Source organism: Galeopterus variegatus, unplaced genomic scaffold (genome assembly GCF_000696425.1).
Source record: "Galeopterus variegatus unplaced genomic scaffold, G_variegatus-3.0.2 Scaffold4812, whole genome shotgun sequence".
Taxonomy (NCBI): domain Eukaryota; kingdom Metazoa; phylum Chordata; class Mammalia; order Dermoptera; family Cynocephalidae; genus Galeopterus; species Galeopterus variegatus.
In genome coordinates this window covers 87515-114207 of record NW_007730923.1, presented here as the reverse complement: position 1 = coordinate 114207, position 26693 = coordinate 87515, and the positions used below count along the sequence as shown (strand labels likewise).

At 38.3% G+C, this 26693-nt stretch overlaps 2 protein-coding genes across 5 annotated transcripts in view; both read right to left on the bottom strand.

Moving 5' to 3' along the window:
• Nucleotides 1–2797: 2797 nt before the first annotated feature.
• On the bottom strand, nucleotides 2798–7988 carry THAP1 (THAP domain containing, apoptosis associated protein 1). Its single transcript, XM_008588417.1, has 3 exons — nucleotides 7640–7988; nucleotides 5119–5314; nucleotides 2798–4440 (listed from the first exon to the last, which is right to left on the bottom strand). The coding sequence occupies exons 1-3, from the start codon at nucleotides 7708–7710 to the stop codon at nucleotides 4066–4068; spliced, it is 642 nt and encodes a 213-aa protein (XP_008586639.1). The 5' UTR covers nucleotides 7711–7988; the 3' UTR covers nucleotides 2798–4065.
• Nucleotides 7989–11487: 3499 nt separating this feature from the next.
• The window catches only part of RNF170 (ring finger protein 170), a 35421-nt gene continuing 20215 nt past the window's right edge, over nucleotides 11488–26693 (bottom strand). For 3 of the 4 annotated variants that reach the window (XM_008588414.1, XM_008588416.1, XM_008588415.1), the window contains 3 exons: nucleotides 20639–20712; nucleotides 16926–17036; nucleotides 14023–14484 (listed from right to left, as the gene is read on the bottom strand). In XM_008588414.1, coding sequence (XP_008586636.1) covers nucleotides 14215–14484; nucleotides 16926–17036; nucleotides 20639–20712 — 455 coding nt within the window. In that variant the 3' untranslated portion in view covers nucleotides 14023–14214. Of the gene's footprint in view, nucleotides 13958–14022; nucleotides 14485–16925; nucleotides 17037–20638; nucleotides 20713–26693 lie in introns of those variants that run through there. The other variant, XR_551651.1, reaches the window with a different exon arrangement.

Genomic DNA, 26693 nt, shown 5'->3' with positions numbered 1-26693 from the left:
ATAAATGGAAAGATATACCATGTTTTGGGGTTGGAAGAATTAACATCATCAAAATGTCCATATTTCCAAAAGCAATCTACACATTAAATGCAAATCCCTATCAAAATACCAATGACATTCTTTACAGAAATAGAAAAAAAAAAAAAAAAAAATCTTAAAATTTGCTTGGAACCACAAAAGACCCCGTATAGTGAAAGCAATCTTGAACAAAAAAGAACAAAGTGGAAGTCATCACACTTTCTTACTTTCAAATAGACTGTAAAGCGATAGTAACCAAAACAGCATGAAACAAACAGATAGACCAATAGAACAGCATAGAGAGCTCAGGAACAAACCCAAGCACTTACAGCCAACTGATTTTTGACAAATATACCAAGAATATTTGGGGGAAAGGACAACCTCTTCAATAAATGGTGCTGGGAAAACTGGATATCCACATGCAGAAGATTGAAACTAGACCCTTATCTCTCACCATACACAAAAATCAATTCAAAATGAATTAAAGACCTAAATTTAAGACCTGAAACTATTAAACTATTAGAAGAAAACACGGGGAAATGTTACATGAAATGATAATGGGCAGGACTTTTTTGAATGAGACCATAAAGGTACAGATAACTAAAGCAAAAATACACAAACAGGACTATATCAAACTGAAAAACTTCTGCACAGCAAGGGACACTATCAACAAAGTGAAGATACAGCCTACAGAATGGGAGAGTTTGCAAACTATGCAACAAACAAGGGGCTAATATCCAGAGTATATAAGGAACTCAAACAACTCAACAGCAAAAAAATAACCCAATTAAAAAACGGGCAAATGACCTGAACAGACAAATGGCCAACAAGCCCATGAAAAAAATGCTCAAAATCACTAGTCATCAGGGAAATGCAAATTAAAACCCACAATGAGGTATCACCTCATTCTAGTTAGAATGGCTGTTACCAACAAGATAGAAAATAACAAATGCTGATGAGGATGCAGAGAAAAGGGAAATCTCCTACATTGTTGTTGGGAATGTAAATTGGAACAGCCATTGTGGAAAACAGTATGGAGATTCCTCAGAGAACTAGAAATAGATCCATCTTATAATCCAGGTATACCACTACTGGGTATATACCCAGAGGAAATGAAATCAATATATCAAAAAGACACCTGCACTCCCATGGTCATCTTGGCACTATTCACAATAGCCAAGAGATGGAATCAACCTAAATGCCCATCAATGGATGAATGGATTAAAAAACTATGGTATATATACTCAATGAAATACTATTCAGCAATAAAAAGAAATGATATCCTATCATTTGCAGCAACATGGATGGAAATGGAAACCATCATGTTAAGTGAAGTTAGACACAGAAAGAAAAATACCGCATGATCTCAATCATATGAGGAATCCTTAAAAAAAAAAAAAGGGGGGTTCTCATAGAAGTAGTAGAACTAGAGAGTATAATAACGGTTACCAAGGGAGAGGGGGATAGGGGAAGGTTAACTGGTGAACCAATGGGTACAAAACTATGTTATCCACTCTAAGTGAATCATTGTGCAATATGTGCATGTATTGAAACAATGCACTGTGCCCCCAAAATACGTACAAACGTTAAAAAATAAAAATTCTTGAAAAAATGTGAAACTTCAGTTTGGAATGTTACAGTTCAAACTAAGCAGCAGTTCAAAATGTAGTTTATATTTGCTTTAAAAAGAAGTATAAAAAGAGTAGCAACTGATTATATTCTTATCTGGAAACCCGTTTTAAAGAACCTAAGCAGAATAACTGCTTAAATGTAAATGGTAAACAGAGAATGGATAACCACCTATGAAAAACGCCATAGAAGGATATTCTGCAGGGTTTGGAGGTTAGACTAGTGTTCAACAATTTCTAAATCCCCTCGTATTCCAAAATTCTATAATTGTATGGTTCTCCTAGCAGTTCTATTATTAAGAAACAATTATTTCTTGCCAGGACAGCCAGATTATGTCACACATAAATGGAAATTTTAGTATCTTCCTATATGTGCTTAAAATAAATTTCAACTTTGAGTATATGGTGCAATTCACATGGGTCTTCTTCCCATTTATTCCAGATCAAAACCTTGTCCCTGTTTCAGACTGAGTTTCACCATGCTTGAGAAGGACCTATTTTAGCTTAAATGTTCTATTTTTTTGATGTTATAAACAATAGATTAAATAAATTTTAAAAATATTCAATAAATGTTACATCTCAAATTCAGAAATAAGAACCTGCATCTCAAACTGTGATAAATTATTTAAATGCAAGCAGTTGGTATATATGCTGCTTGCTCAGTTCTCTCCAAATGGGGATTTATATCTGTTATGAAAAGAAAGTAGCTTCAGGTTAAATAATAATGCTAAGATGCTATGTAATTATGATATTTATAGACTGAATTCTTGGTTCTGAGGACATGCACACACAGCAATTGCTCTTTATGTAGAAGACAATTTAGGTTGAAGATATATACTTTGCAAAATATTTACCCACATATCCTCCAGGAATTGCTTGAAAAACATAAAAAACATATAAACGAACTACTTGAAGACTTTGTATCTTCTAAAAACAGTTATGAGTTCCATGCATAACCAGTAAAATTACTGTGATTCATTAGAATTAGTTCTAAATGATGCGATCAGACTATGGAAGTTTAAGTAACCTTCTCATCATTTTTACTATTTTTGAGATACTGGCTCATAAAATACCAAATCTCTATGAATCAAAGTGCTACCCACTGGCAGCATGGCAGTGAATTACAATGAAAACAGGTCTACAAAAGACACTTTGAACATTACTGTTTCACATCTTTAATGCCGTCTTAAAAGGTCTATTACTGTTCAACTATCTCAGTGTACTTAGAAATATAAAAGTAATAATTATAGTAGAAACAGTTATTCTAAATCTAAATAGATAATTCCTATAGTGATATTTATTTACTTAGAACATATTTTCATTTCAAATATATGTAGAATTTCCCACAAAGTCAGAAAACTCACAGTTAAACAGAAACCTTGTGTTTAAATATCAATATTCAGTAAAAACAAACACTATGTATTAGGTTGGTTTTGAATATAAATCACTCATTTAAGTAAATGAGATATAATCTCTAACTTGTGTTAAAAGTGAATAATTTATGTGAAGCCTTGACCTGAAGAATTGGTTAGTCAAGTGAAAGACTACTTTATTTTGATACAAATCAAACTCTTACTAACAACAAAACTTTTGTGAGAGATTTGGATGCATATAAACTACAGTTGGGGAACAGGATGTCCTTTAGTCATGGGGTAATGAGGAAAAAGCATATCATTCACAAGGCTTCAATTTTTATGACTTCATTGATAACAATGCCTTGTTTATTGAAGAATGTTTCTTCCACTGAAGATACACTTCTGATACCATAATGCTAGACAGTGGGGGAAAAAAAGAAGGGCCTATTTTTTAAAAATCCACTTTATAAAGTTACTTATTAATATGCAATGACTCTTCATCTTCTGCTCTGAAGACAACCAAAATCTTTTTTTTCAAGTATTAACTTGTCAATTTATCCTCAGTAATTTGGAAAGATGAATGAACCTTTTGGGTTTACAAATAAGAATGTGTGAGTAGATATACTGAGAAGTTATGCCCCAGGATATGACTCATACTTCTCATATAAAATATAATAACTAAGTTCTCTTAATAAACAGCATTAAGTTTAAATTTTAAAATTACATCATCTTTACTGCATGGTTCTCATTCTCCTTACTTTTTATTTTTACATTATTTGTATAAATACTCAAAAACCAAAAATCTCCAGTCTCAAAACCAACTTACATTGGAAGTCTGAGGTTAGTTTATAACTTTTAAAATATTTTGTTAAAATGTAAAAACCCTGAAATTGCAAACAAAAAAATTTACAATTTTACAGTATATATCTAATTTATTTTTTAAAAAATATTCTGAATTGTTTTTACACAAGTAATCAAGTGTTATTTTTCAAATGAAACTCCTTTATAGGCTAGAAGAGGATATGTGTATTGACCCATTAAAAATCAATACACATTTCATATTTTTATGCTGGTACTTCAACTATTTCAAAGTAGTCATTTGGTAGAATCACATAACCTCTTTCTGATACATCGTCTTTCTCTTTCTGGAAATGCACAACCTCCTTTAATTTCTCAAGCTGTCGTTCTTGTCTTCTGCATCGCTGTTGTGCAGTTTTGAGCTTCTTTCTGAGTTTTTCCACTTGTTGTTCTAGCTGATGAATCCTTTTCCTCTGGTGCATTGTATCCTCCACAGTATAGTTGTGGTCACAGAAAACTGAGAGATTATCAGGGGTCTGAAGAGGAGGCATTAGTAATCCAATAGCAGCATCGACCTGGGAAATGGGAGGTGTTAAAGGAGGCGGGGGAAGCTGTTCTTGTGGCTCCAGAAGATCTTCCTTCTAAAACAATAAAGGAGAAAGTGTGTTTAAATTTATTTACTAAAAATAATAGTTTAAAAGAACTAACCTGTGGAATTTAAGAAATATTAGACTTTTTTTGTGAATGCATGGTATAGAAACCTTCCAAAATGAGAAAATAATTTCAGCTTTAATTTAACTCTTCTACTTCAAATATAAGTGGTAAGCAAGAAAGAGACAAATGATTAATTAGATTTAATTAAATACTAAGCACCTAAAACTTGGGAGAAAAAATACTTTGAAATGAATTGTTACTGAATAAGAAAACCCAAAACTTATCAACATACAGGTAGGGGTAGAGAGTGATCTTTTTAAATAAGTTACAATGCCAGACTGAGTTTCTTAAAGGATATTTAACTTTAATAAAATGCATTTTGCATTTTTAAATAGTTTATCTCTATTAACAGTGGTTATTTACAAGTGATAAGCTCCAGGTACATTTATTTTCTTAACAGTACATTGATTTTTCTAAATTTTCTATAACAAATACACTGATTTTATAAATAGAAAATAACCCAATGTTTTAAAACACATATTACAATGGGCTGGTGAGTTAGCTCAGTTGGTTAGAGTGTAGTGCTGATAACATTAAGGTCAAGGGTTTGGATCCCCATACCCACCAGCTGCCAAATAAAATAAAATAAATAAAACACATATTACCTTATCATGCGGTTCAGTGCAAAGAAATATTGTAGGTACAGCATTCTCTTTCAGCAACTTGTTGTTGCACTCCCTCTTGAAGCAATCTGGAGTAAAGTGTTCTGAACAAATACTGCTATACTTGGTGGGCTTAAAGTTTTTTCTTCTCACAGCTGCCTCCCATTGTTTACAAAGACTGGGTCGAGTAAGAGGAAACCTAGGAAGATGACATAAATTCAGTTCTCTGACCTTATTTTTTTAAAAAGAGCGGGAGCACCCAAACTTTCCTGCTCAGGAAAGAACTATCTTACATTGGTGTCAACATACTAAGGAATATTTGATTGAAGACTAATTCCAGTTATCTGTTTATCTCATTTATTAATATTTAACTTTTTATATTGAGGACACTAAAAGATTCAAGTAAATTATACACTATAGAATGAATCTGTATTCATATTTACCAGTAATTTTCTGTGTGCTGCACAGAAAAAAAACATACATTTACTTGGAAAAAAGAGGCTTTTAATTTTCTTAGAATCAGTCTGACAAACACAAACAGGCAAAATTTAATCAAATTATAGGCAAATAATGATAAAGAAGTAAATTATTTATTTTGATTTATCTCTTAATAACTGGGATAGGTCCATTAGGCCCAGGTAAAGGGAAGTAATTTAAATTTAAGCTGGGGGCATTAGGAAAAAAGCCAAAGAAGGATGTTTCAAATCTGTGTTCCAAGGTTTCTCTTCCATATAAGGTACACTGCGGCCTGACTCTGCTATTATCACGAAGATCTAACCCATCTTTACGACAGTCCCTCTTCTCTGCACAGCATAGCCCTCTCCACTGCCACTATGTAGAAGAGAAAAGAGACTCCTTAGAAAACCCCTGCTGCAAACGGGCTCTATAAGTACAAACTGTGGTAGCTAATCCCTGGTAAAATCCAGTGGCGAGGACCTCCCAGCCTAAGTACCACAAATTCACAGCTGTTTGTGAGGTTCTGTCAAAATCTTTTCCATCTACTCCCTCCAAAACTGTCCCTTCAGATAAGGGATAAGATGCATGTTAGCCCTTCTTTTGATTACTCAATTGTTTAACATCCAGCAGAAACACAGTATTTTTGATGTGTGAATATCGCCCTTAATTAGTTTCCAGTGCCAATGAAGCATTTTCCATATTTTCAGATTCCCTCTGCCATGCCATTAGAAACATGGGAAGCTGAATGCATATGAGGTGTCACCTACACTTTCAAAGTACATTAGTTTTCAGAAACCCCAATACATCAAGAGATAATATTAGGATACAACGAACTGAATCCTGTAAGTGTTCTATCCCCTTCTTTGTGGGGAAACACCAACACTCTGGTAATCTATGTTCTACCACTCTTATTTCTGTAGGTTCCAGCTCACATTTTAGGAAACATAGAAAAATGCATCCATATTCCCTATTAAGCATAAAAGGCCCCCACACACACCAAAACTCACATTTTAGGAAACATAGAAAAATGCATCCATATTCCCTATTAAGCATAAAAGGCCCCCCCACACACCCCCCAAAAATTGAAGATTTAAAATTTTGCTTTTGTGATGAATAACTCGCATAATTTACCACTGGATCTTATTTCTTAGCTGTCAACCACGTATAGTCGGGAATTCTCACCGACAATAAAGAAAACCTACCGTAAATGTAATAAAATTTATTAGCACTGAGTTTGGCTGAATGAAAATGTCATCGTGTCACATTTTGCAGACGTTTGATTGGCATTAAGTAATTTCAATTTTGCAGCTTTCTTTCCCTATTTTCAAGAGACCATTTTTCACCCTAGGACTCTAACTGCAGCCTGAAAACCACGGGGCAGGTTCTTCTGTAAGGATTTCCTCTGCACGCCCATCGTAGCTCATATTGATCCTTATTATGGCACTTGGCTATGATCCATGTTATTACTGACATCATTGCTGTGTGCTGAAAAGACAACCATTCGTCTTGGCGGTATCAGAAGCTTTCTCTAAAACTTACGGGTCCTAAAAGGTTGGTTCCTAGAAATTGGGTCAAAGAATCTTCCCTGATATCCTGGCCAGAAATCAATCCTTAACTGTTATGATGCTGGTTTCCCATCCACAGCAAGGACGAAAAATAGCGACGATTTGGTCTTTTCAAAAGTCATTGTTTCTAACTTCAAATGTACCCCTAAAGAGTTATTACCTCCCGGCTTCTCTACGACCCTGAGGGTGGCGGGATCCAGGGGACCGAGGGGCCTCCAAGGACCGCCCGCGGGCGCAGAGCTCGCCGAGCCGAGGCCGTGAGCGAACCTCGGGGCCAGGGTCCGCTTCTCGGGCGCGGGAAACGGTCGCCGTCCCGGCCGAGCACACGCAACGCGGAGGGGCGCGGGCTCCAGCCACGGTGCTCCCGTGGGACCCCGCCCCGCCCCGAGGCTCCGCCCCCTGCCCGGGTCTCGCGCGGACACGCGCCTGGCTCCGCCCTCAGACTAACCGGCCGCGCGCCCCGGCCCAGGTGGGACGGTCCCGCGAGGGGCGCGGGTACTTACTTGTGGAAAGAAACAGGCTTATCCTTATCGTATCGGTTCTTGCAGCCGTAGGCGGAGCAGGACTGCACCATCCTTCCAGTCCTCAGTTACTTCGCTTCTGCCGCCCCAGAAGGCAGGTGAAGCGGCTCTCAGTGTCTCGCGCTTGGCTTGGACACCCTCGCTTCTTCTGTAGTATTGATCAACAGTTACAGTGATGACGGCCTCACTCGAGGCAGACTAATGTGCCCGTTTTATTGTTTGCATTAGCAGAAGGACCACAGCCATCGCCTATCTCCCATCTCCAAGATGGCGGAGACAGCTTCAACCTCACCTCTCGCGAGGAGTTGGTCCCACTGTCTCTGGATCAGCCCCGAGGTCAGAGGTAACGTTTCCTGGGCAGCAGGCCATTGGCTGAGGCCAGGCGTATCCTGCGGCGGGTTCGGCGTTGCGGAAGCGGGCGGGGCCTCTGGGCTTCCGGCGGGAGAAGGGGACGCACCGGGGCGGAGAGGCCTAGGTTCGGCCGGCTTCGGCCTGCGGTGGTGGCCCCGTGGGTTAATTTATCCGGAGCTTTCCTGCGGAGCTTTGCGTGGGATATAAATGCGGCTGGCTAGGCCTGGTGGCCTGTAGGCGACCTGTGAGGCTGAGGTCGTCCTTTGACCGCTCGCATTTCTTTATAAGGGTGGCCATAGATGGCATATGATTTGTGAAACTTCGTGGAGGCCGTTCCCCGACCGCCGATCTATAGCCCAAGTTCTGTGAGAGCCCAGGGTTTTTTTTAGCACGTCCCTGTTCTAGTGAAATCTTGCACTTATCTCTGTAAACAGTTGTGAACCATATCGTAAGGTCTGTATGTGTGACTTCGTCATCAGAACTGAGGTGCTGTTGAGAACAGGGATTGTGGCTTTGTTAACCTCCTAACCCCACCTGCTTGCAGTGTCTGGCATAAATTAAGTATTCAGAAAATGCTGGTTGAATCAAGTGATTAATCAAGTTTAACTTAGAGTTCACCGAAATTTTTATCAATTGATTCAACAAATATTTTCTGTACATCTATGTTCTACTCACAGTTCTGGGGGCGTGGGATACATTAGTGAACAAGACAAAGGTTTCTTCCCTCATGGAGCTAATATTCTTGTGGGAGCTAAGGAAGGCAGGTAGAAAATATATGACCTCATGGTATGTTGTAAGGTGAAAGGTGTGAGGACGCGAGGGGATTGCAATTTTAAATTCGATTGGCAGGACAGACCTAATAGAGGAAGTGACTACTGAGCAAAGATTTGGAGTTGGTTGAGAGAGTTAGCTATGAGGAAATCTGGAGAAAAATTTGCAGTTGGAGGGAATGGCTACGGCAAAGCTCCTTAGGCTCAGTTTTCCTGGCCTGCTAAGAGAACGCAGAGGTCAGTGTAGCTGGAGCAGAGTGAGCTGGGGGGACAAATATAAGATGAGGTTAGAAAACGAGGGGACAGTATCATGTAGGGTCTTGTAGGCTAGTGTAAGGACTTCAACTTTTGAGCAGAGTGACATTTTTTTTTTTTTTTTTTTTTTTTTTAAAGATGACCGGTAAGGGGATCTTAACCCTTGACTTGGTTTTGTCAGCACCACGCTCACCCGGTGAGCAAACCGGCCATCCCTATATGGGATCCGAACCCGTGGCCTTGGTGTTATCAGCACCACACTCTCCCGAGTGAGCCACAGGCCGGCCCAGAGTGACAGTCTTTTAAAATGATCATTCTGTTGTGCTGACTATAGATAGCAGGAGGCTGGGAGACTGGCTAGAAGACTTCTGGGGTAATGTAGGTGAGAGGTGATGGTGGCTTAGACCTGGGTGGTAGCAACAAAGAAGTAAGGAATAAGAAGTGACTTTTCCTTGTCTCTTCCCCCTTCCTGTTTTTCCTTTCATTTATTTAATCTTTACTGAGCACCTACTATGGTGGCAGGTATTATGCTATGTGGGTATATATTGGTGAGCAAGACTAACATATTCCCAGTCTTCATAGAGCTTATATTCTAGTGAGGGGAAGACAGACAAGAAAAATGTAAATAAAATAAAATTGTGCTAAGATACCTGAATACATCAGAATGCTGTAAGGGTGAATAAGGGGATGGGGAGGGTTACTACCTACTTTAGCTAGGGTAGATGGGTAGTCTGTGCAAGGAGGGAATATTTAACCTGAGAACCAAAGGATGGGAAAAAAATCTAGAAATGTCAAGAATGGCAGAGTGGGGACGGGGCAGGGGCTGGAGGGAGCATTCTAGGCACAGGGAATGTGTGCTAAGGTCCTGACTTATGTCTGACAGTACAGGCAAGAAAAAATTGTGTGTTTTCCAGGAACTGGGTGGAGGCTGTAGTGGTACAGCCCAGTGAGCCATGGGGAGAAAGGCATGAGTGAGGTTGAAGGTTTAGATTTAAGTGCAGTGGGAAGACACGGAACCATGTTAGACAGGGGAGAGACACGACCTAATAAACAATTTTTTTTTTTCAAAGGGATGACCGGTAAGGGGATCTTAACCCTTGACTTGGTGTTGTCAGCACGACACTCTCCAAGTGAGCTAACTGGCCATCCCTATATAGGGATCCGAACCGGTAGCCGTGGTGTTATCAGCACCACACTCCCCCAAGTGAGCCATGGGACGGCCCCTAATAAGCAATTTTAAAAGGTCATTCTGACTATTGTGTGAAGAGTTTATCAGAGAGGGGTGACGATAGTGCAAGTGAACAGATCAGTTAAGAGGCTGTCGCAGGCAAAGGAGCCTAGCCGATTTCTAAGGCCCCTTACTACCTTAATATGCTAAGATTAGTGAAAAAAGATTAGGGCAATTTTCATGTAGATACAAACTTTTGGTTTTCTCTAAGACCTATTAGAAGAGGGTTACTATTTTGATCTGAGAGGTATTTTTAGTTTGTTTTTTTTATTTGAAAACTAATTAAAATCTAAACTTTTAGAAGTCAGTGACTTTAAAATATCTTTAGCCCTAATCCTCCCCTACACATACTACATTCCCTCAAACGGCCTACAGCTACATACCACTAGTCTCAATAAGAACAGTAAGTAAGGACAGTGTCCGAACATACTCAGTGTTTTCCAACACGGCGTTTACTCCTCTCGTGTGCCATTCTGGGACATGGGACAAGTCCAATGATGCAGGTGGATGAGGAAGACAGTGACTGATAACACCTGAAATCCCTCAAATCTGCTTGTAGTCAATAAGATGTTGTGACACCAAGGTCAAGGGTTCAGATCCCCATACTTGCCAGCTGTAAAAAAAAACCCAAACCAAACCAAACACAAATATTGATGCCATGAAGATGGTCTGGTTCTGACAGAACAAAAAAGCTCAATGATTATATTTTCCTCTGTGATATTATTGCCTCCTGTTAACAGCTCTTAAAGTCTATTGGCCTGGTTCCTACTCCAACCTAGTCCCAGGTTTATGGGTTGCTGTTTAGTAAAATGGAAGGGCCTGGAGGACATTTAGTGTTTAAAATGCAGGAGAGAGGAGGAGAGGGCAGTGATGCAAACATGAGGGCAAAGACTCAGAAAGCTTCAGTTATCAAATATATAATTTAAATATAGTCAAAATAAATGAGGGTGGCAAATCACTGTATAAGCCTAATCTCTAATCTAAATTTCACCATTATTGTCCAGAATTAATATAGATTTCCCAGATTAAACACTTTTCCTTAAAAACAAAATACTTAATTCTTTTCTACTTTTAAAAATATTTAAGCAAAATAATTAGAAATATGATGAGATACTAGATGCCCATTAGTGATAAAGGCATTGTAACCATTATACTGAATGCTCTTTCAGGAGCTGTGAATTTTAAAGCAAACAATATTTAAAAACCAGAAAAATAACACCTTAACATTGTTTTAGATATATTGCTTTTATTCAGAAGAATAAAATGCTCGACAAACTCCTAAATCACAAATATTGAACTAAACCATCAATCCTTTACAACTCTGTGAGGTAGGTATCTGCACAGCCACAAGGGATCAGCACAAGTCCTTTCTTCCCTGTTCTTGAATGCTGAGAATTGTAGTAGTTGAAATCACTGTCCTAGTGGGCAGTTAGAACAGTTGTTTCCTCTGTTTTGGTCCACACAGAGCTGCCCAAATTATTATCTGCTCCTGGGGCCGGGCCATCTGTTTTTATGAGTTACAATATCGTTGTTTTAAAAAATCCAGATTGTTGCTTTGATTTATATGCTCTAACTCTGAACCACAGAAGTATTACTGTAAATGATGTTTAAAACACTGATTGACTCTACTTGTTTTAAATACTGTTTGATCCCTTCTGCATCTACTATCACTGATCTGTAAAGATTGACCTAACGAGTGGATCTAAAACTCTGAGATGTCAGCATGTTCTCTTTTCAATTTAATAAGATTTCAGATCATAGTGTTTTTATATGTAACAAACTTTGGTACAAAACATCTCTACCAAGAAAGTCTTAGTAGTAAAATTGTTGTAACTAGAAATGTGACATTTGTCGCAGAACACATGCACAGAAAATAAAATCCTTTCAAAAAACATTGCTATAGCCCTATACCAACTTTATAACTGGTAGTAAATGCATTTCCAGTCTGGAGGTATAACAAACTCCTACTCAGCTTTTCAAGTTGGTGACCAGCTGAGATGTTTTTCTATGACGTATGCCACCCTATTACACTACATTTGGAAGTGTAGAATTAGGACTCATGAAGTCTTCATGTGTCATCTTTTCTAGACCCTTCCTTTTAGGAGCACTTAAACTGTCTTACTCCAATGAAGAAATAATGTATTATGAAAAACTTCCAAAGGATCCCAGTTTCTCTCCTGCTTCTCCTCTTCATAATAATCTTCATGTCTATCTCAACATCCTATGCAAGATTCCTACTAAGAGTTTATACCATATAATCACTTACATATTAAGTGACTTCAGGCAAAAACCAAAAACAAAAAAACTGATAGCATGGGGATTTTTTCTGTGAAAAGGAAGGTGATGCTCTGCCTTCCTCACAAAATTATCCTAAGGATAAAATGAAAAGTATATGAAAAATTGCTTTAATTATAATGTGCTATGTTTAAGCATTATTGCTTTTCTCTATGACAGGCAACAGCTTTTCCTAGGTCCAAATTAGAAAACACAAATTGATATTTCATTCAGGATCTCATTAGTCGACAGCTAATCTGATTAACTTGGGAGAATGTGACAGATCTTCTCAGTACATCCCTGCACATAGTGAGGCTCACTAATGCATTAATGGATGCTATCACTGGTCATGGGTGACAAAGCTAACACTACCTCCCAGGCACTGACTGACACCCACTGTCCTAGTTCACTAAAGCTGTGCCAGCTGAAGTGAGTATGGATCTCCTCATGCTTGTGGTATTGATTCTTCTCAAACAGAACACTGCAGAAGAGAGCATCAGATACTTGTGCCAAAGCCATCAGAAAAAAACACAGTAACTTCCCTGTCCAGTCGCCTCAGACACATTCACTCATTCTGTACAAGACAGGATGGATCTGCTACCATCTTGACACAGTCTTCTAAAAGTTTTCTGACAATGGAAAACTGGCCAAATGTGTCCATTCCGTTGTTGGAGCTAACCAGTAATTTCTCTTGTCAAATTTAAATAATGTTCCTAGTACCTTCCTAAGGGCTTTGATGCATATAGACATGAAGATCTGCTTTCTCCAGAAATGTGCCAATCCTAAAAAAATTCCCCTTTACAAGTTACTTTTATATCAGTTCTTATAAAAGGATCAAACTCTTGCAGCTAACTAGCCAGCCCTCCTGTTTAAATGTCATAACTGTGAACATCAAGTGTGCTGATGGGAGGTAAGTGTTTCTCATCCTGCTAATTCTTCTACTGATTAAAAAGTGTTATGTAAACCAGAAGATGGAATCAAATGATAAAATTCAAGTTTCTTCTTTCAGTTTCAGCTGATAACAAAGAATTATATCAGAGTGAAAAAAGCAGAACTGCTCCAAATACACACAATTTAGATAGTGTTAAAAGAAACACTGACTTTTCCCCAATACTGTATAATATTTTATTGTAACAAAAATATTTAGATGAGTTTCATAGCTAAATATTATCATATAGATACCCATTGAGCAGGCTAATAAATTGTACATTTAACAATACCTGACTATATATCCAATTAATCTAAGTAATTTGGGGGAAAAGAAAAAGATATAAAAACATCCCTTTTTATATAATTCCATATTTTTTCCAGAGACTTTATAGACAACACAGAATCAAGAAAACTGTAGATCATTATAATTTTAGAAGTTGCAACATGTAAAATTCCAGTTATAGCTTGTATATTGCTAGCATATAATCAAATGTTTGTCATATTATAATTCCATATTTTTTCCAGAGACTTTATAGACAACACAGAATCAAGAAAACTGTAGATCGTTATAATTTTAGAAGTTGCAACATGTAAAATTCCAGTTATAGCTTGTATATTGCTAGCATATAATCAAATGTTTGTCATATAGTAGTTTTAAGCTTGTAAGATAATATTCAGATGTTTTATACCACCATGGGTCCTGTTTGATTTTATATACTAGCTCAGATATTCTAGTAAATTTATTTTTTTCATCTGGTTAGCCTTTGGGTTATCACTTCTCGATACATAATAGAGATGTAGATAAGCAACAAAAAGATGACAAAGAAATCATCTAGAAAACCTAGAATTCCAAACAAGGCTTCAGGTACAAAATCTAGAGGTGATATAAGATAGAAAAAAGCTCCCATTAAACAAAGTATTATCCTAATGCGGAACATCCAGAAAAGGCCCCCAACTGAAAACATTTCCCTGAATGCATGCCTCAGTAAAGTGGGTAGATCCATAATTCTTTCCATAATCTGGTAATGGAAAAAACAAATATTATGATTTAGCATTTAATATGTCAGATTTCAAAATCATTTTCTTAAAGTGTGCAAACTCAGTTAAGATGAATTAAGGAGTTTTACATATTGATTGGACATCATATTTTCTAATTATGCATTTTATTTAAAAATAGTTCTTTATAAGAACTAAGTTCTTATAAAATAGGTCTTATTGCAGATAACTGAAAAGCAATCAGAGTGCCAACAGCTTAAAATATAGGATACAGTAATGCAAAACTCAAGTTATGTCTAATTTGAGTTAGTAAAATCAACCAAACCAAGAACCTAACTATAGAGGATTACAGTCTGAAGCTTGAGCTCAAGTCTCATCTTTAAAGTCAGTCATCTCTGGGTTTGAACTCAAAGTTAATCCCTTATTAGCCAGGTGATCTTGGGACAGTTGTTTAACCTATTAGAGATAATTCAACAACTAATTATGTGCCAGAAGGACTATTAAGAACTAAAAGAGATATTATACATGAAAGACCTTTAGAAATTGCTAGACAACATGTAAGTATTATACATCAAAGACACAAACTTTGATGGCTTTAACAGTTTAAGAGTAGTAGTGAACCTGATACCTTTCAGTGAATCACTTCCTGTGGTCATTCCTCTGCCTACAGTTTAGCTATTTTTAACAATCTCTGTAAAAATCATAAATCCAACTCTGGGTATGTATTTTACTTAACAAGTGCCAAATAGTTGAGAAGAGAGATGGAGGGAAAAAATGTGAAGAACTGAGCAATTGAGGAGAAAACAGTTTTAAAAACTCCCCCAGAAAAATAAAATCTTATTGTTAAATCCTTTTAGATAACTGGTCACAAAACAACAAAAATTATCTTTTTAGACTCACTTCCCATGTTAATTTTTTATTCACTATGAAAGAGACTAATATTTAAAACAAAACAGTCTTTTCAGTTATCTGCAATAAGACCTATTTTATAACAAAGTCTATGGTAAATTACTGTAAATATTCTAACGATGAGCCAGTATGTCTTTTGAATACCTTTCTTTCTTTTATCAGAACTATTTTGTTCACTTCTAACATGGTATCATTACTTACACAAAATCTATAATAATTAGAGGCAAGAAATATAAAATGTTTACTAGGAAATTTTTGTATATTAAGCATAACCTTACTCCAACATATCTTTATTATTTTGTAACTTTCTCTCATACCAGCTTTCTTACTCATTAAGTACCATTAAATATCTGACATCTATCAAAGAAATAATAATTGAGCAATGGTATGTTTCACATTTAAAAACATGAATGAAAATCTTTTTTTTTTTTTCCTTTTTGTCTTTTTTCATGACCGGCAATGGATCGCAACCCTCAGTGTCGCGCCTGTACCGGACCAGGACCAGGAACGGGATCGCAACCCTCGGTGTTGCGCCCGCACCTCGCTCAGCCAGTGAGCGGCCGGTCTGTACGTGGGATCCGAACCCTCGGCGGGAGCGCCGTCACACTCCCAAGCGGCGCACTGTAGCAGTGCGCCACCGGGCCGGCCCGAAAATCTTAAAATGATTTTTTTTTTTAAGTCCAGTGGTATTTCATAAATTTGAAATAGGTTGCATTTTCAAGAATCATCCTATAGGTGTTACTGGAAGATATATGAAAAAACTGCTTGATCAACAATAGCAGAAGAGGCTGCCAAGTAATTGTGGAGGACAACAGTGATTGGATTAAGTTTTTCTTACTGCTTAAACACCTAAATAGGTAAATCTACCCATTATCATCCACAACAGTTGAAACTGTATGCCCTCAGATGTACATGGCATCAGAGAATAAGCAACAAGGGAGCACATAAACACATATTTGTTTGATATTGAAGCATTTTAATTGCTTAATATTTTTGGCTGGGAGTAGTAGTATCAATTCTTATCTTCAGGATACTCATTAATTTATTCAACAAATAGTAAGGGTACTTATCCCAGGCACTGAATTTGGTACTGGGAATATAGTAGTGAATGAACACAGTTCTTACCCTCATGAAGCTTTTAGTCTCCTGAGACTAAAAAATAGAGTAAAACACAATTGTAAAACTTTCTCCAGAAGTTTTCAGTCATTTTATGAAAAGTTTTCTCATAAGACAAACTATGTCTTCGAATCAGATAGAAGTCAATAATTTTGTATTTTTCTTTCCAATTCTTCCTATTGCTTTTTTGCTAGTTTCCCTCTCATAAAATCTTTTATAATGCTTTTTTTTGGCGGGGGTGGGGGGTGGGGGTTGTTTTTAACTGTAGTTGTTGGGAAAGCTGTAACTCAGTGTTTGGTAACAGTGAAGGTGAAAACTTGACCCAATACACATAATGAGATTTTTCATAGTCAAGAATACTTGTTGGTAAATCTCACTTTACAAAAGAGTTATATAATGGTTACCTATAACTTTGTACATGCTATATAACATTACTTACAGATCTGGGCTGCCCTGAGAATCTCCGGTTATAATCATTAATTTCTTGATGCAATCTTACAACATCCTGAGACTGATCATCTTCACCAAATACTGTTAGGAGTAAAGTTACCTGTATATTATAGAAAAAATTGTTATACCTTTCTGCATCATTATTTTTTTTCAGTTGTATTATTAGTCAATAAAATGAGGAAAGCTTCTGAATTTATATTTTACTCATTTCTTTTAATAAAGGCAACATGGGGGTTGGGGGGAAGAGGAGTAAGTTATTATTGCCCTCCAATGAAATCCAGTGCAGAATGTAATTTGAACTTCTATAAAATGAAATGGGAACCATATCCAAACACTGGTTCTAGTATTTTCTTGTCCATACCAGGGATAAATTCAGTAGTTCTCTATATGGGCTAAAAGATATTTGAAGATATAAGAATGATGAATAAACATTCAGTAGCAAAGTGACATAAAAATATATACCTATTACTTTGAGAAAGAAAAATTAGGGATGTCTTTTTTTGGTATTAAAACAGTGATTCCTTATTATCCCTAGTATTTGAAATATCTTTGAATGCTAGCAACCATAATATAAAGATTAAGTCACTGCAGGGGCCAGCTCTCAAACACCAATCCCTACTGTAATAATGCAATTCTTGATACTGTTAGAATAACATATGTGTAATCTTGTTTCCTCCATGATCATGGTAAGGAAGACACAAATGTCCCAGGACCATACTGGGATAATCTGAAATAACAATGCCTGGAAAAACAAATACATTTAAAAATATAGCACCCCTATAGAGATAATACAACTCACTGATGAGTTGTATGACTAAGTAAAAGTAAAGAGTAGGGCCTGGCCAGTTAGCTCAGTTGGTTACAGCACAATGTTATGACACCAAGGTCAAGGGTTTGGATGCCCTTAGCCCCCCAAATTGCAGTGACAGATTTAGTTTTAAACCATCTAGCTATTATTTTCCTCCTTCCTCAGTTCAGTTGTAGAACCAGGGCTTCCCACTGCTCAGATGCTTTTCAAACAGCTAAACAAAGGAGTGACTTAAGCACACGAATTGGTAGGAACAGCAGACACAGCCATCTTTCTTCAAAAATGTGTTAGTAAAAATTCATTCTTTCAATAAACTTTAATTGAGCACCTACTATGGGTCAGGCACTGTGCTAAATGTTAGGTGTATCAGAAAAAAGAAGACATGGCCCTGTTCCTGGTTGACCACCATCCAAAACAGAAGGGGAGGCAGACCTATTCAACAGCCAGTTAGATGGCACTGTGGTAGGTGTTGTCACAATGCCATGAGAGTAGGGATCTCTTCTGCCCGCAGTGTCCAGAGAGCATGAAACTTAAGCTAAGCATTGAGATGTCTGTGTGTTAGTGTGTGCCTTCAGAGAGAGAAGTGGTGAGTGTGTTCCAGTCAGAGGCTGCAGCCTGTGTGTTATTTCCATGACTATTTACTAAAGGAGCCCAGTGCAAAAGGAGGTGGAATAGGTACCTGCCACCTGTTTCGCCTCCTGGATGAATTACTCCACTGTTAGGGAACCAAAACTTGTTCTATTAAGACAACTTTATGTTTACCTTACTAGCCTCTAGTCAATTTATGGATGGTACAAAGAATACCACCTGCTAATATACATATGTCTTCGGTAGAGCCAAGAAGAGGCGACAGGTGGTGGAACTAATTCTTTATTGCAAGACATACTACTACTGGTCTTGATGTTGCTAGCAGGTGGCAAAAGATGGTAAGAGGTGGTATTAGTAAATAATCGTCAGTATTGACTGCCTTGTGTCACACATCAAATCAGCCTGAGAGGCAATACCAAAAAAACCCAAACCAGTTTCCTTCTGACCATGTGACAAGTCAAATGTGAAAAAGGCAAAATTTGGGAATGTGAAAGCAAGAACAAAAAAAGAGACCTGGACCTCCCTCTCTGTACCAGAACAAGGAGGCAGTGATGGGGTAAATGGACAACCAGAACAAGGGCTGAAAATATATGTGTGTGTATGTGTGTGTGAACATGTATGTGTATATGCTCACACATATATAAATCAATACATACTGTATGTTTTTATATATATAAAGTCTAAAAAACAGACAAAACCAAACAATAACCTTAGAGATGCATATTGAGGTAATAAAACTATTTACAAAATCAGGGAACTGCTTACCATGGTCAGATAGTAGTTACTAATATGTGAAGAAGCAGGGTCGGGTGGGGTGGAGATTTCGAAGGAGCCCTGGGCGTGGGGGGGGGGGTTCTGGGGCTGTTGGCCAGTTTCTGGTTCTTCATCTGAGTGATGATTACTTGAGTGTTGCTTTGTGCTAACACAATGAGCTGGACTTCTTTGTTTTGTGTTTTTAGTATGTCTGTTATATTTCACAAAGCAGTTTTGAAAAATTGTCACCTCTTCTATGGTTTTGTTTTATTTTTGGGTCTCTGTGGGTTTATGCCTTTATGAAATGCCCTTTGTTGTTTTAGTGGGGTTTTTCAAAGGGAGCAAAAGTAGATATATGCATTCAATTGGACATCTTTACTTGGAAGTTCTCTGTCCTTTTTAGGACTTCCACTTTACATGTTGGAAGACTTCCTAAGGAAACACTGCCTTTTTTACATGTTCATAAATTATCAGAAAGGTATACATAGTAGTTCTCCCTTATCAGCAGTTTGGCTTTCCATGATTTCAGTTACCCGCAGTCAACTGTGGTCCAAAAGTATTAAATGGGAAATTCCAGAAATAAACAGTAAGTCTTAAATTGTGTGCCATTCTGAATAGCACGATGAAATATCACTCTGTCCCTCCTGGGATGTTAACCATCCCTTCGTCCACAGTATCCACGCCATACAGAATGTACATGTACTAAAAAACACAGTACTATGGGGTTTGGTACTGTCTGAGGTTTCAGGCTTCCACTGGGGGTCTTAGAATGTATCCCTTTCAGATAAACAGGAACTACTGTATTTCTAAATGAAAAATAAGAATAAAGGAAATTATAAAAAACTGTACAACTTATAGAATGTCTTTTTTGCTATATTAAAAACTAAGAACTTTGGTTTTTCAGAATTGTTCAGTATTTTGTTTCTCCAGTTTGTCAAAGAAATTGAGAAAATTTGGCACATCTCATTTGTGCTGACATTTTATCCTTTAAGTTTACATTTATAAAAACTACTGCCTTTCTTCAGAGGTGGCTTCTATACCAAGTGTAATGGTCTAATCTGTTCTGGACAATGTAATGTGGCTATGTGTCTAAAAGAAATGAAACATTTAAAAAAATGATTATACATCATTTAAAGCTATCTGGACCCTCACTGGAGATGGGCAGATTAAATATAAATTTAAAAGTTAAAGCTATTTTTTTCAAAATAAATGTATGTAGGAGATATGTGCTTAAGCCTGATTAGCTAGTTCAGTTATTATTATTATTATTATTATTATTTGTTTTGGTATTGCAACAAAGTCTTATTAGGATTTGGGGAAGGATTCATTTATCAGCTGTTTTTGTTTTTGCAACTGTAGGATTTCAAATATAATTCCTTTTTTTTGGTGGTGTCTTGATAGTTTTTTTAAAATAACCAAGTAACATCACAGAAGCTTTGGATAAATGAAGTTCTGCTAAAAATATGAAAATAATTCAAAATTTAGATACAAAAACTGTAAAAATTTAAAAAATGAACTAGCATAAAAGATGCTTTCTGGATATAAAACATTACCGTTTGTCTACAGATTGGACAACTGATTGCCCCAAGCCATGATCCGTAGCGCCAATATGCAATAATGCAGGCACCTAATGGAAAAAAAAATTAATACTTATGCTTTAAAGACCATATATCCTGAGAAAGTTTCAAATATTTGAAATATATTTTAACACTATCATCTTATATAAAAATATTTTTTACTCATCCAACCAACTCTTAAAGCAAATTCAAAACTAGTAGCAATTCCCAGCCATTAAAAAGTATTTTTATTCACACTACTAGTTAAGCTACAGACATTTTCATACAATCAAAAGCAAGTATGCATTAACTGCCTTGATGCTGAGGCTTCAAAGAAAATACTGCATTTCATATGTAAAATAAAACAATAATATCATTGTAAATATGACAGCCACAAATCACAGCATAAACTATCTGTTCTAAATGTGATATTTATGTTACGAAAATACAACTTTTATATTATAGGAGTTTAGAAAACCAAATTACTGAAGTATTAATAATGGTTAAGTAGTATGGGCAAAGAATCAAAGGATACAAAGGAGCGCAGGATCTTATAACACCAAGGGCATGGGTTCAGATCCCTGGGGATTACATGCTCTCTGCCCTAATGAAGTTTATAATCCAGTCCAGTAACTAAATCAACTCCTGTACTATTTTCTGCTGGAAGGTATTCATTAGCAGCAAAACATCTAAAGATGGGCAACCCAGCCTGAAGGAAGAGTTCATATGCCCTCAAGAAGTGGTAGGTGAGCTACGTGCATAGGCAGTAAACTTCAGGACAATAACATGGAAGAATATTTTTTTCCTGCTACCCCAGCCCTGCCTCACCTGACTTTACTCCCTCCTACCCTCCCCGCCCCCACAACAGAGCCAATGTGGAGTGAGCCTATTCATCATTTCCTTAAGCACATTTTCTGAGCACCTACTGTTTGCCAGGCACTACCCCCACAGCTGCCCTGGAGATACAGACATGGTGTTGAGTAAGACAAGTTATGTAAGCACAAGCTCCATGAGGACAGGACATTTTGTTGGTTTTGTTCACTTGCAGCTACTGATACATAGTAGGCCCTCAGTAAAAAAGAAACTACTGGTGCTTATAGCCTGGTCAGGAAGCTTGGATTCAAAAAGCTAATCAATGTGATTACTCAAAAGGAGATATGCCCAGGCTGTCTCACTTAATCTGTACCTAATCTTCCCAAGTTTCTAAACTCCCTCATAGCCCTTGTTTTTATAGCTGGGAAGACTGAGGCACAGAGGGCAGTCTCTACAGCCAAGGCCTTTCTTGCCTTTCAAATTGCAGGTCCCAGTCTGCAACGCTTTGCCTGGCTAACTCATATTCATAGTTCAGTTCTCAGTCAAAGTGCACTTCTGGGCTGGCCAGTTAGCTCAGTTGGTTAGCAGAGTGTTGTAACACCAAGGTCAGGGGTTGGATCCCCATACTGACCAACTGCAAAAAAAACCCAAAACAAAACAGGAGGGGGGGCACCTCCTCCAGTAAGTCTTCCCTGACCACTCTCCCCTCCAACCTGGTTGTAAGTTTGTCTCATAACCTGTGAAACCCTGGGGACAGGAAGCACACGGGCTCTGTCTCTTTTCATCTACGTTTCATACCTGGCTTGGTTCCTCGCACAGGGTCAAGAGCAAATGTTTGTTGAAAGTAGAGAATGGAAAGGTGAGTGGCCCTTGGGCATTGTGGGTAACCTTCTCACCAGGACTCACCCCTGGATGGCCAAATATTTTTAAATACTGTCTGGTGTGTAAGGGGCCAATTCATTTTCTTCTCTGCAGGACACCTGTGTCTTTGGCCATCTAGGTCCCATTGGAATCTGAACTAAGTGCTAAGTGCTGAACTAAGTCTCTTTTCTACCTCCAGGATCCTCTCTGTATTCATACTCTTCCTATAGCAACCTAGCTTAGCCCTCCTGTGTTCTTTACTCTTCTTCCTCCAGTTCAAGTGATTAGAATTCAGAACAAGCAATGGCAAGCCAACTGAGGAAACTCAGGTGACATACTTAAGTACTTAAAATTAGAAAGTAGCTAAATCTTGAGCTGTGTAATGCTAACTTAGAACAAAAGGAGTGCAGAGAGGGATGCATTAGAGGGTAACTCGTAGAGGAGAAGGGATTTGAACTGAACTTAGTAGAACAGATAAGATTCAGATAGGAAGAAACAGGAGGCAGGGCACTTCAGGTTTTATGACCAGCAAGAACAAGTGCCAGAGCGAACGTAAGTTGTGTGTGAGGACACTGGTGAGCACACAGAGGGGCTACGTAGAGGCCGTGCAGATGGTGAGCACACAGGCTCTATGCAGAGGCTGTGCAGATGCGATGTTACATGGAATGCTGTGTTAAACAGATGACATTTACTAAGTACTCTGAGCAATCTAATTTTCTATAGGGACTATATGAAAGTAAAATTTATTAATCTGTTAGTATTATTATTACCATCTGTAATGATGGCTGATGTCTTAGATTTATCTACTACCTTTTCACCCAAGAACTTTGACATATTGTATGGCTAGGGCAATTGTAGGAATCCTGCTGACGTACCAAATTGTATTCCTAGGTTAGGGCTCAGAGACCCTTCAAACCCACTGTACAGACTGGGTCACAGAACCCTCATATACAGACTGGGTCACCAATCCCTCATATGCCTGGGTGGGTCACCAGACCCTTCACACGCCTGGCTGGGTCACCAGACCCCTCACACACACAGGTCCATGAGCTAGGTAACTGGGAAAGATCCTAGGAGCTTTTGGCAGATGACACGAGATCAGTCCTCAGCTTCTTCAGCAGCACCAGCAGTGGTGGCCTCGGCAGGTCGCAGTGTATTAGAACTGTTCATCCTTTATAATTAAATTGGATAACCCAGGACACTTGGGTATGGAGTCTGGGTGCCTAGTGCACGTCTACATCAGACAATAGACAAGGAACACCTGGGCGCACGTGCATATTTACATCAAATGCTCGGCAAGGTTCTGAACATCTGGGGGCCCTGACCATTTTCTTATATTTTCCTTACATATATATTAATCTCACTTGTCTTCACCACAAATTAGGGTATAGGTGTCCTTGTTTTACAAATTATGTAACAGCCACTTGCCTGCAATGAAAAACTATGGTCCAGCAAATCAAACACCTCAGTTCATATGCATCTGCTGTTATATGCTTGATGTTTGCCTGTTCCTGAACTTTTCCCCTCCATAAAAAGAGATATTCACCTAAATGGTATGGTACGAGAGATGACTCAATTTTAACCTGGGTCACAATCTCTCTGAATCTATTTGTAAAGTGGGAATAAGACCTCACAAGACTACTGGAGAATTAAAGAAAACAATGTGGGTTAAAATGCAAATAAAGTAATATCTGTTGCTGCTGTTATTCTTACCTCACTGTAATGGATCAGAGCTGTGATTCTATGTATAGGAACTAGGCTGAAGTGCTCTGATATTGTTGGGAAAACAGGAAAATGGTCAGGGCCCCTCAGGTGTTCAGAATCTTGCTGAGCGTTTGGTGTAACTATACATGTGCGCCCAGGTGTTCCTTGGTTATTGCCTAATGTAACTGCACATGTGCACCCAGGTGTCCTGGGTTATGGACTTAAGTATAAAGTAAGACCAGTTCTGACCCACAGGGCCCTTCCACCCTGGGATGCCCCCCCGGGGGGGGGGGCACGGGGGGGCGGCTACTGCTGCTGGAAGCTGTTGCTGCCAGGGCCCCCGGGATCCTGCAAGAGGCGGCCACTGCCGCCAGACCTGTAAGCTGCTCCTGCCGTTGCTAAGGACTGAGCTCGTTGTCTGCCAGTGGCTCCTGGGATCTTTCCCAATTACCTAATATGGATCTGCATTGTGACGGGTCTATGACCCAGCCTGGCATGTGAGGCGTCTGGTGACCCAATCTGTACAATGAGTTTGAAGGGTCTAAGCCCTAGCCCTGACAATACAAATGGAAACTTAATATAACTAAAATAATGAAACTTTTTGGCTTTAGTTATAAAATGCCTAGCCATACAATTAGCGTAGCTATTGCCTCAACCAGACAACTGGCGAAGTCGTGTAGCTTTACAGATATACACAGTATTAATGTACTCGAACTATTACTCAAGAAACATGTTTCAGTTTATTGAGAAGTTGAGTAACTAGTTTCTTTTAAACTTTTGAGCCTACAGACACTAAGTAAAAGTGGCTAGCAAGTACAGCAGGATAACAGAAGCAATCTACCCCACTACCGCAGACCCAGCGACAAAGCCAAGGACACCATACAGCCATCTTTCAGTTGACAGGATTATCCACTCGGTGAATGACCTATGCCTAGGCTGGCACATAGAGATCTTGCCTGCCAAACATCACTGATTCCTAACATCTGCCTGGAGTCCTGTTAGAGGATGTCCAAGGCCATATCCAGACTCAGAAGAAAAGACTGTCAGATTGATTAGGAATACCTACCAGAGGTTAGAGAGGAGAAAGATATCTGCCTTCTCTCATGGCCACTTAGTTTTCTCCTGATGTTTTATTGTTTTGCTGCTCATTAATATTTCTAACAGATAATTAAAAGATTGAAACTGAAATAAATGTTTTATAATTTGTTAGCTACTTAGGCAAAAACCTTAGGGAAGAGATTGAAGTTAATGGATGAAGCAATAATGGGACTGGATTAGTAAATGAACACAGGGTACAGAAAAACCTGCATTGCATGCTATGGATTTCAAATACTTATGTCATCCCCAACAGCATGAATAACAACAGTGTATCTATAAATTCTAAATGATGAAGTTAGATACAAAAGGGGAAAGCAATTTATAGGATCGTTGTAAGTAATATTTTAAATTAGTCTTTATATGAAAGTTTGGTACATTTTGGGAGCAATTAAGAGCCTACCTTGAACACAGCTATCCAAAACAAACTCTCCAAGCAGAGAGCAGTTCTTAAGAGTGTTCACCATTGTATAAGCCACCAGTCACACAGCAGAACTGAGTACAGGGCTAGAAGGCAGACCTAGATTTAAAACCTGGCTCTGTCACTTAGCAGCAGGGTTACCCTTTGTAACATTTCTTAATGTCTTGAAGCCTCCGCTTCCTCATTTGTGGGGTTAAATGAGAAGTACGTTAAGTGTCCAGCACATAGTAGGCATGTCATAGCTGACACCCCCTGTATTAGTCCATTCCTGTTGCTTATAACAAAATACCTGAGACTGGGTGATTTATAAATTTATTGCTTACAGTTTCTGAGGCTGGGAAGTCCAAAGTCCATCTGGTGGTGGTGAAAGTGACCAAGGGGTCTCACATTGCAAGATGGTGGAAGCACAGAGAGCAGAGAGAGAAAGACAGACTCTCCTCCTCTTTTAAAGCCCTCAGAACCACACCCCAACCACCATTTTTAATCCATTCACTACTGCACGGTCCTACAATCCAATCACTTCTTCAAGGCTCCACCTTTCAATTACCATAATAGGAGTTCCCACCCTCTTAACAGGGGGCTGAGTTTCTAATACATAGAACTTGGGGGACACAATTCAAGCTTTGAGGAGTTTTGGGGCGACATACTTCAATCCACTACACCCCCCAATCTTGAATGGCCATAACAAGCAATGACAACCTGATATCTCAGTATTCTGTATGGAATCTCTCTGAAAGGTCAGGAAAAAACAATGAGGTGGAAGCACCCCTTACTAAGTGTCAAATCAGAATTCCCTCTTGTCCTTTCACATGCTCTAGGTTTCTCATTCTCCCTCCCCAGCCATCTTGAGGTCACAAAGAAAGACAGACTAACAGCTTTTGTACTAACTCAGAGCAAAAAGAGGCAGTAGAGCTAAGGGAAGGTCTCAGGCAGGAAAGAACCTTTTTTGAGACAAGAACCTTTTTGCCCAGGGAAAGATGAATAATAAATGAAACTACCAAAAAGTGATGGACAAGGAGGGGTTCATGCTATTGATGTACTTGAACTACTATTCAAAGAAACACATTTCTGTTTATTGAGAAGCTATTTGGCTTCAATTAGTTCAGTTATTCAATTTAATTTTTTAACCTTTGGACCCACAGATGTGAAATAATATAC